At 62.5% G+C, this 9,701-nt stretch overlaps 1 protein-coding gene across 1 annotated transcript in view; it reads right to left on the bottom strand.

Moving 5' to 3' along the window:
* MFSD12 (major facilitator superfamily domain containing 12) overlaps nucleotides 1-7,741 on the bottom strand; it is a 15,553-nt gene extending 7,812 nt beyond the window's left edge. The window contains exons 1-9 of the mRNA XM_009880629.1: nucleotides 7,600-7,741; nucleotides 5,838-6,048; nucleotides 4,750-4,873; nucleotides 3,723-3,920; nucleotides 3,361-3,453; nucleotides 3,160-3,252; nucleotides 2,263-2,433; nucleotides 1,905-1,999; nucleotides 1,404-1,534 (exon numbers count right to left, since the gene is read on the bottom strand). Of these exons, the coding sequence (XP_009878931.1) occupies nucleotides 1,404-1,534; nucleotides 1,905-1,999; nucleotides 2,263-2,433; nucleotides 3,160-3,252; nucleotides 3,361-3,453; nucleotides 3,723-3,920; nucleotides 4,750-4,873; nucleotides 5,838-6,048; nucleotides 7,600-7,741 (1,258 nt within the window). The remainder of the gene's footprint in view (nucleotides 1-1,403; nucleotides 1,535-1,904; nucleotides 2,000-2,262; nucleotides 2,434-3,159; nucleotides 3,253-3,360; nucleotides 3,454-3,722; nucleotides 3,921-4,749; nucleotides 4,874-5,837; nucleotides 6,049-7,599) is intronic.
* Between the last annotated feature and the right edge of the window lie 1,960 nt (nucleotides 7,742-9,701).

Genomic DNA, 9,701 nt, shown 5'->3' with positions numbered 1-9,701 from the left:
GGGCCGCCCTGTCTCCTCAGGACCACCACTACCCGCCGATGCTGGTGCCTCCCTCGGCGTGGGGAATAATGGAGAAAAGGGGAATAACGGGAAAAAAAAAAAAAAGTGTGTGTGTGGGAGGATATACCGCCGGGTCAAAGCCCGAGGGAGCCCTTGTGCATGTCCCAAACCACTCACACTGCTCCTGTCCCCCTCAGCCATGGGGGTCCCCACGGCCCTGTGGCAGGGAAGACACCCAGCGCGTTTATCCACGATTAGAGGTGCTTTGTTGTTTGATTTTGGTTTTGTTTTTTTTCCCCCTCTCCTTTTTCTCCTCCTTTAAAAAGTGCCATTTGTACATACTGACCTTACAAAAGCAGGTTAAAACCGAGGGCCGGGTGCCCGTGTGTCCCCCCCCTATGCCAGGAGTGATGCTCCCCCCTCCCCCAGCCAGCCCAGGGCTTTCTAGTGTTACACTTGTGCGAGCACAGGGTGACATCCTTCACGCGTCCCCTGGCAGGGCACGGGGGGGTGTGTGTGGAGGGGGTGGGGAACGAGTCTAGTGCAAGGTGACAGGGTGAGGTGGGCAATGTGCCCCCCGCCCCATGGCGTCCCCTGCCGTGGGGGTCCCTCCAGGCGTGGACATGAAGGTGGCCGAGGACATGGGCCCTGCTCAGTTGAGGGTGCCACTCCGGCTCCTTCCCCCCACGCTGTCCATCCCGCCGTAGGAGGTCTCGGCTCCGCTCAGCCCCTGCAGACAGATGGCACCTGCGAGGATGGGAGGGGAGGGACAGGTCAGGAGCCATTGCAGCTGCTGGGGTGACCCACCACGCGCTGGCCTGGACCTTCTGGATTCCCCTGCCACTGGCACGAGGGGCCCTAGCACATCCCCAAGGCAGTGCAGGGGGTGTCCGTCCTCTGCCCCCACCCCAGAGCAAGACACGGGCAACCTGCAGGGCAGAGGCTGAGCAATGGTGCCTGGGTCCCCGTCCTGGCAAGGGGCACCCTGTCCCCAACGCCTGCCCCCACATTTGGCTACCAGCACACGGAGCTGCCCCCGCCAGCCCTCGGTGACCCAAGGAGTGCCAAGGTCAGCACGGCCATTGCAGGGGTGGATCCTGCCCTCTAGGAGAACACAGCAAGCAGGTGCAGCCCCCAGCTCCAGGGCCAGGAGCGGCAGAAGCGGGATAGTGGCCCTGCCCCATGTGCCTACCATGAGGGTCCCCCCGTGGGCAGGGCTGTGAGCATCCCCGCTGCCAGCCCTGCCACGGCACCCTGTGCCGGGACAGGGCTCCCGCTGTCTCCCCGCAGCCAGGGACATCTGGAAATACACTCTCACTTTAGCCCAGGCTGGCACAGGACATGGGGCTCCCAGTGCCCCCAGCCACATGGCTGGACCCCCCACTGTCCCCAGCCCCACTCACGGTAGCGGATACGGATGGGCCAGACCATGATGCAGCACAGAGAGGCGATGGCGGCGATAGCAATGCCTCCCGTGACCAACACCATCACCCAGTGGTAGAAGCTGATGCAGGCAGGGCAGCAGAGCTCAGTCCTGCAGGGAGAGGGCAGGGACATGGCTTAGTGGCCAGGGCCGGAGCCTGGCCCAGTGCTGCCCAGGTGCTGCTGACAGGGGTGCCACGTCCTCAGTGTCAGGACTGGTTCACACTGGGACACCAGGGAAAGGTCCAGGGCAAGGCGAGAGGGCAGCACCCTGGACACTGAGATCCCCAGCCCCTTTGTGCGTCCCAGAGATGCAGCCCTCCTTGAAGGCCAGAAGAGAAGTCAAGGAAGGATTTAAGACAAATCAGAGCTGGTTTCCACCCATGTCTGTCGCTGCGAAACAGGGATATTTGCTGCCTTGTCCCCCAGCCATGTGGCTGGAGCTGCCACTGGGAGGGTTCCCACCCCACAGGGATGCTTACGGGCATGGGTGCAGGTTCTGGATCACCATCACAGCAAGGCCGTTGGCCATCTTGTCCGTGAAGCTCATGGCGCCATAGACAAAGGCACCGCTGTGCTGTGAAGGGAGAGGAAACCTCATGGCCGCTGCACTGAGGCCAGCGGGCGCCGGCAGCGAGAGCCTTGTGCCCTCTCATGGGCAGAGCCCATATTACAGCAGAGCCCGAGCACAGGGGACAGGGCTGCCTGCACCCCACAGTGGAGCCCCCTCGCAGGGGTCTCCACCCCCCCCAGTCCTGTGCCAGTGACCACACCAGCCCGCAGGCTCCAAGCTCCGCAGTGACACCTCGGTCCAACCTCGGCAGAGAGGAGCAGACATACCGTGTTGGTACCGATGAGGTCTGCCGTCATGGAGAGGGAGGTGACCAGGATAGTGGCGGAACCAGCCCCAAGCAGCACGGCTGCCCCGTAGATCTCCGCTCCCATCTGCCTGGCCAGGGTCACCCAGGAGGCAAAAGCTAAGATCACCAGGATGCCCACGAAGTAGGTCAGCTGCAGAGGACAGGCAGAGGGAGAAGGGAGAGCTCAGACCCTGGCTCAGCTGACACCCAGCAAGGCAGGGGTGAGCGGGGAGGGCACAGGGGACAGCTGCTGCCTAGGACCTGCAGGGGACAGCCCTGGCTTTCTCCCAGCTGGTTTTAAACAAGGAGCCCCCAAATAACACCCTGCGGCGGTCCAGGCTGTTTTACAGCGTTGGCCGCAGCCTAAGAGCCGAGCCCGCAGCAGAGCTGCAGGCAGGGTACCTGTGCCAGGCACGGGAACACCCAACTGGCAGGAGAGGTGGGGGCGTACTGGGGATGGGTTCTTGCTGCAGCGCAGCAAACAAGTCACCCCCCCCTCCTGCTGGCACTGCAGACCCCTGTACCTGCCCAGGGTGGCTCAGCCAAACCCTTCCTCTGCCTCCCATGGGCACTGCGGGGCTCTCCCAGCCCGGTCAGGGCTGCACAGGACAGGCTTTGCAGAGGACCAGCATCGCTTTCCCCAGCCTCAGAGGTGTGCAGGACAGACCCACGTCCCCTCAGCCTCCCCACCACCCGCACTGTCACAGCAGGACCCACATGGCAGCAGGGGGGCATCGGCAGAGGGCGCACGAGGGGTCCCTGCTCTCCAGCAAGGCTCAGGTGTGCTGAGTGCTTTGCTCACTTGTGCGGTCAGGATCTGGCCCCTGGGCCCCTCCTTGGGTCTAACTCAAACCGCACCAGGGCCCCCAGGACTCACATTTCGACCTATCCACTTATTCACAGGCTTCATGAGGAAGGAGGAGAGGAAGCCACTGATGTACATCACCAAGGGGATGGTGGCGATGTATTTCTGCAAGAGACGAGGACAGGGAGATAGGGAGATGAGTTCTGGACCATCGACACAGGACCCCTGCTTACACGACCTCAACATGGAGGCAGGGACCTGCCCTGTGCCCACCTTGGGCAGCAGCAACGAGTTGGTCAGGTACATGGCGATGTAGGTCTGGGACAGGTTGACGATGAGCCTGGTGGACATGTAGAGCACCGCCACCTGTGAGGGGACAGAGACAGGGCAGCACCGCTCAGCCCATGCGAACTGGAGGTAGGGAAGGCTGGCACCTTCCGTGCCCAACCCTGCCACGGCACAGATGCCCACTGAGAAGGGGAGAGCTCCCCTGATATGGCAGGTGGGTGCCCACTACAGCCCATCTCTCCATCCTCACCTGCACCAGGGCACAACCCACTGCCAGAAGATGCCCACAGCACCCAGGCAGGGCAGCAGCCCCGCGCATGTGCCGCGAGCTCTGCCCACTGCCGTACCTGGTAGAAGGCAGGTTCCCGCAGCCAGTCTTTCCAGATCAGCAGTGTGCGCGGGGGACTCGTAGTCTCCTTCTGCATCAGGGGTGTGCTCTCTTCCAGCTGGGGCAGCGAGCCCGGTGGGTACGGCTCCTCTTTGGTGCCCAGGTGGAAGATGAGGGAGAACACGGCCCCCAGACCCACCACAATGAGGGACAGGTTCTGGGTGAGGCAGAGGGGGTGAGCATGGCACGGGGTGCCCTTTGCCAGCCCATCATCCACCCCCCAGCCGTCTGGTGGATAAAAAGGGGTTCCCAAAAACCCAGGGAGACCTCAATGCAGCCCCTGCCCAGTACAGTAGGTGAGATTTCAGGACACTGCTATTTCACTCTCTCCAGTACCTCCCCAGCTGAGCCACAGAATCAGAGAATCGTCTGGGTTGGAAGGGACCTTTAAGATCAGAGAGTCCAACCGTCAACCTGACACTGCCAAACCCACCACTAAACCACATCCCTCAGCACCACATCTGCCCCTCTTTTAAATCCCTCCAGGGATGGCAGCCTGTGCGCGTGCTTGACAACCCTTTCCATGAAGAAATTTTCCCTATTCTCCATCCTAAACCTCCCCTGGTGCAACGTGAGGCCATTTCCTCTTGCCCCATCGCCTGTTCCTGGGGAGAAGAGACCGACCTCCCGCCAGGGAGCTGTAGAGAGCGAGAAGGTCTCCCCTCAGCCTCCTTTTCTCCAGGCTGAACACCCCCACGTCCCTCAACCGCTCCGCACAGGACTTGTGCTCCAGACCCCTCACCTGGACACGCTCCGGCACAGAAATGTCTGTTTTGTCGTGAGGGGCCCAAAACTGAACACAACACTCGAGGTGGGGCCTCACCAGTGCTGAGTACTGGGGCAGTGATTGTCCCCCTGTCCTGCTGGCCACACTATTCCTGATACAGGCCAGGATGCTGTTGGCCTTCTTGGCCACCTGGGCACACTGCTGGCTCATGTCCTACCTGGGGAAGAGAGGACCCCAGGGACTGAGCCCTGCCACTTACCCGAAAGATAGGGACATCCTGGATGCCCAGATGCTCTGTGCGGTCAGGCTGGTCTACCTGGAAGTTCAGCCGGGGCCAGGACAGGACGTACACAGTGATGTTGGCCATGACGGTAAAGGCATACCTAAGGGGAGACAGCACCTCAGGGTGATGCAGAGGGACGAGCACAGCTCCAGGCATGGCGGGGACACCTCGACCCAAGGCTGCCCTCTGAGCTGGGCATGCTACAGCCAGCTTTGCGCCCCTGTGTCATTGCTGAGGTGACACCTCCAAGAGAACGCAGCATCTGGCCAGGCATTAGCCTGGTGCACCTCCCAGCATGCCCATTCCAAGCCTCAGGGCACGACTGGGAGGAAACCAAGGTGCCTCCATGTCAGCCTGTCCACAGTCACAGCTCACCTCTGCCCCAAGGACGCCCCGAGCTGCCCGGCCCAGTGTCCCCAGAGCCAGACCCCTTGGCCCCAGCACTGCCCCACACCCTCCCTGTCCGGCTGCACTGCCGTCCCTGCTCGCCTGCCGAGAGGGGAACGTCCTCACACCGGGGCAGATAACCAAGCTCTGCTCCATCTGATGAACACTCCTTCCCGCAGCCTGATCCTGCCAGATAAGCGGCGCTGAGCCGGGCTCTGTGCACGGAGCTGTAGGTGCTGCCCAGTCTGGCCCTGGGGCCATCCCTACCTATGGGACAGCCACACAGGGCCCTGCCCAGCTCTGCCGGGGGCATGCAGGGGGAGGATTCCATTCCTCCCTGGTGAGCACCCTCCAGTCCTGAAGGAGAAGTGCCCCTAGCTCAGGGAAGTGCCCCATGTGCAGTGTCACCAACATCCCTGCTATCAGGACATTCCCTTCTGGTACCAAAGGATTAGGGCCACCAACCCAGAAGACCAGTGTCACTTGGACACATCCTGGAGGACACCCACAGGCCCAGTCTTGGTCCTGGTGTACTGAGGGCTCAAGTGTTCCATGGCACACAGCGGACATCAGACCCGTGGCACCCAGGGGACCTGTCATCACACAAGCGATGGGACCCAGCACAGGCAGGGCTGCTCCCCCGGGCTCAGGGGACAGCCAGGTCCAGCCGTGCTCACCTGAACGCTGTCAGCTCAACCTTCTCATGGTCACTGGTCACCAGCTCGGGGATGAGGGACAGGTGGGAGATCTGTGTGGCCGCCCAGCCGAACTGGAAGATGATGATGAAGGGGAGGTAGTAGATGAAGGCTGCCCACTGTGGTGTGTTCTCCTTGCAACCCAGGCAGGGGTTGAAGATGAAGGGGAAAGACACAAGGACGCAGGTGGTGCCTGGGAAGAGAGCAGGGCAGTGAGAGGCTGCAAGTGCTGTTTCCCTGGGATCCCAATGGCCCCATCCAGCTCAGACACAGATAGACAGACACAGCCAGCCCTCTGCTAGGACAGATCCTACCCCACAGGGCTGGGGCCCAGCCAGGTGAGACACATGGAACCCCAGACACCCCCCCGACCCTGTCCTGCACAGGATGATTCCCTTCCCTCTCGCACCCAGCAGTGAGACAGACAGACACTTGTCAGCAGACTTTTCCCCAGGCAAGTTCCCCCCACAAAGCGCAGCACCATCTCACGCTCGCTCTGTCCCCCTCAAAACGCCAGAGGACAGACCCTCACACTGTCACGACACGCAGCCACCAAGAGCTTCTCTCCCCATCTCCAACCTGCAGATAACCAGCCCCGAGGACACATGCCACCCTGCCGCCTGCCCGAGAGCGATAAGGTGCCCCGAGGGCCAGGAGGGCTCTGGGCTGTCCCATGAGTGTAGGGCCAGCCCATGTGTCCCCTTGTCCCATCTCCTGTGCGGCTGGCAGAGGAAGCCACACTCCCTCCACGCTTGCAGAAGTCACCTGCAGAGCGATGGCCAGGGACACCCCCAGCGCCATGGGGGGGTCAGCAGATCTGCTCCCCACAGCGGGTTCTGAGCCATGGGAAGGTCCCGGCTGAGTCAGGGACAGCAGAGCCAGGCTCCTCCCTCTGTTGCAGCGTGACGGCGGGGGGGACGCCAGCGTAGGGACGCCAGCGTGGAGCATGCAGGGACAGGCTGGCTTCTCCCTCCCCTTTCACAAGGTTATGGAGAAAATCTGCTGAGATGCTCCGCTGCTCTCGAGGCCCAGGCGCCGATGCAGAGACAGACAGTGCCCTGTCCTGCATGTCCTCGGCTTCACTGGGCGCTACTGACGAGCCACAGGAACCTGAGGGGAACCCACAACCACTTTGCCAGGTCCCCAAGGTCCCTTCTCCAGGGGACTTTGCAAGATCATCCTCCTTATGAGCAATTTCTCCTCCTCTTACTCATGAATGGCAATTTCTCCTCCCCATTGCTTCCACATGGCACAGCCACCCCAGCTGCCGCAGGGTTGGGGCAATGTGGTCACTCCCTGCAGGCAGCGACTATCCCAGCCCGGCTCGGATCCATCCCAAGCAAGAACCCTGGCAGGGCGCTGGGTGCTGCCCTGCACTGTCTCACAGCTGGCTTTGGTGCTCCAGGAGCTCCCCGAAGGACAGGGGACATGGGCACACCGCAGTGTCTCTGCCCCAGACAAGCCACGCAGACGGGAAGGGTCCAGGAAGGTTCAAACCAGATCAGACCTCCTTTGTTCCTTGTTACAGGGCTTTGTTTTAACTGAGCCCCATCTGAAGGATGGGGGAGGCTCTGCCCCCTCCCCAGTCCCAGGGCCCTGCAGGGTTGGACTCAGTAGTCCCCTGAGGGCTGTGAGGGACTTGCCCAGGTCCCCAGGGGAGCTGGGGCAGGAGCTGCGGGCCCCAGGCTGCTGCAGCCCCCCATGTCCGCCCCTGCGCCCACCCATGAACCATCGCTGCCATCACGCATGCAGGAGACTCCTGTCGTTCCCTCCTCCTCCTCCTCCTCATGGCCCCCCAGCCACAGGCAGTGCCCACCACCAGGGTCACCCCCATGGAACCATGCTCCTCTGGCACGGGGCTGCGAGCTGCGTCCTGACACCCGCATGTCCCCGGGTCTGCCCAAGGGGACACGGCTTCACTGTAAGCCAAAGGGGTCCTGGGGACCCCCTGCTCGCCCAAGCAGGGCTGTGGGAGCCCCCCAAAAACCACCCTGCCCATCCCTGCAGCAGCCCCAGGCAGGCAGCAGAGGTTCCGGCTCTCATCTCTTGGCCCTGCGGGAGATGCAGGATCACGGGAGTGCCAGGCTGCCGGCACAGGCGCCCCGGGCAGGGATTTTGGTACAGCGCTGTCAGACTGGCTCAGACAGGCAGCAAAGAGCCGCTCATCCTTCCCACCCCATTGTGGCAGGAAGCTGTCTCCCAAAACCGCTGGTGAGCAGGCAGGCCGGCATGCGGGATGAGCCACCCAGGACCGCCGGCACTGGTGGCGGGGGGATGCCACTGATAGCAACTCGTGGTATCTCCCCCCTCCCCTCCCCAAGACTGTGGTTTCACAACGTTTCCTCTGATCTGAGCACGAGTTGCCACCAGACGAGCCGCCCCGCTCCCACGCGAAGCATCTCGCCGCAGCGTGACCAAGTGAGCCGGCAGCGGTACCAGTACAGCCAGTTCCAACGGGTTTGCCGGCCCCGCTTGATCACGCCGTGGTCAACCTAGGAATAAACCACACTCCGGACAGGGAAATGCAGCCTCCATCCATGCCTCCAGCTTCCCTCCCTCCCTCCAGCCGCTGCCGGTGCTGAAGCAGTCAGGGCTGGGCAGGGTGCTGTGCTGCCCGCAGCGGGGAACGGAGCCTATGGGGACAGCGGCGGCCCCTGTGCAAGCTGTGATTCAGGACTTCCCCTCGGGTGCACGCTAGGCAGCACCCGGCTGGGGTGGACCTGCCCGCGGAGCGGGGGGAAGTGCAGCTCCAGCCACTTCCCTAAATCTAGGGCGCAGATCTAGCCGACACGGTGGTGGCCGGGGAGGGGGGGTGAAGCTGCCCCTCACCCCCCAACACACACCCTGACTTGCCAAGTGAAAACTGCAGGGAGATCAGCCAACTTATCGGGCTATCGTTTGGTTGCACAAAGCGGTTGGCCGAGATAAATTCAGGATCAAGATAAGAGCACCCATGCTACAACCGTCCTCCCTCCGCATGGGTCCACTCCGGGCGATGCCATGCCTTTACTGGGAGGAAGCATGGAGGGTCTTTATCTCTGGCTGTCGATGGACGTTTTGTCACACTAACTGCCCCGTTCCCCATCCCCAGGTCAGCAGGGATGGGGAAGGCTCCTGCGCTGGTTGCGGCACTGAGGACCCTTCTCCAGGTCATGCTGTCCTCTCAGAGAGGGACCTTGACACAGGAGTCCCCACCAGCCCCTGCACTTCATTGCATTTTTTGACCCCAGGGCACGACGCAAGATGAGTGCCTGGTAATAAATCATGCCGAACCGGTGCCTCCTCCACATCCCCACGGGTTCCTCACTCACTCAGGCGCCGGCTGCCTTCCCCCGCCGTGGCCGGGCAGCACACGGGACGCCCAGCCCCGGCATGGTCAAGGGCCCTGCGCCCAGGGGTAACACATGGGGACAACCGAAAGCTGCCTGGCCACAGGCAAGTCCCGGGTAAACCCCTGGGAAAGCCCAGATTTTACTGTCGGTGTTGTTTTTGCTGTAGCATCGAGCGGATAAGCACACAGCTGTCACCCCAACCCCCTGCCACCCCCACACAGAGGGACGCAGGGACATCCTGCAGCCCCCCGCTGCCACACAGGGATGGTCTGAGGGACAGTGGGGAGCCCCGGGCTGTGAACACCCACCACTGGGGTGCGGGCCACCAGCATGGGGATAGTGCCCAGGCAGGAGAGGTACACCACGGTGCCCCTTCTCCATCCGGGTTCAGCCTGGGGGATCCCGAAGCACCCCGCTGTCCCCTACACTGCCATGCGGGATGCTGCCCTTCTATATGGGGCACCCCAGAAAGGCACCTCCCAGTCTGCCCCCCCCCCCCCCCCACGCAACCGAG

The sequence above is a fragment of the Charadrius vociferus genome, unplaced genomic scaffold, assembly GCF_000708025.1.
Source record: "Charadrius vociferus isolate BGI_N301 unplaced genomic scaffold, ASM70802v2 scaffold702, whole genome shotgun sequence".
Lineage (NCBI taxonomy): Eukaryota > Metazoa > Chordata > Aves > Charadriiformes > Charadriidae > Charadrius > Charadrius vociferus.
The sequence above is the reverse complement of the archived record's forward strand: the minus strand, read 5'-3'. Positions and strand labels throughout refer to the sequence as shown.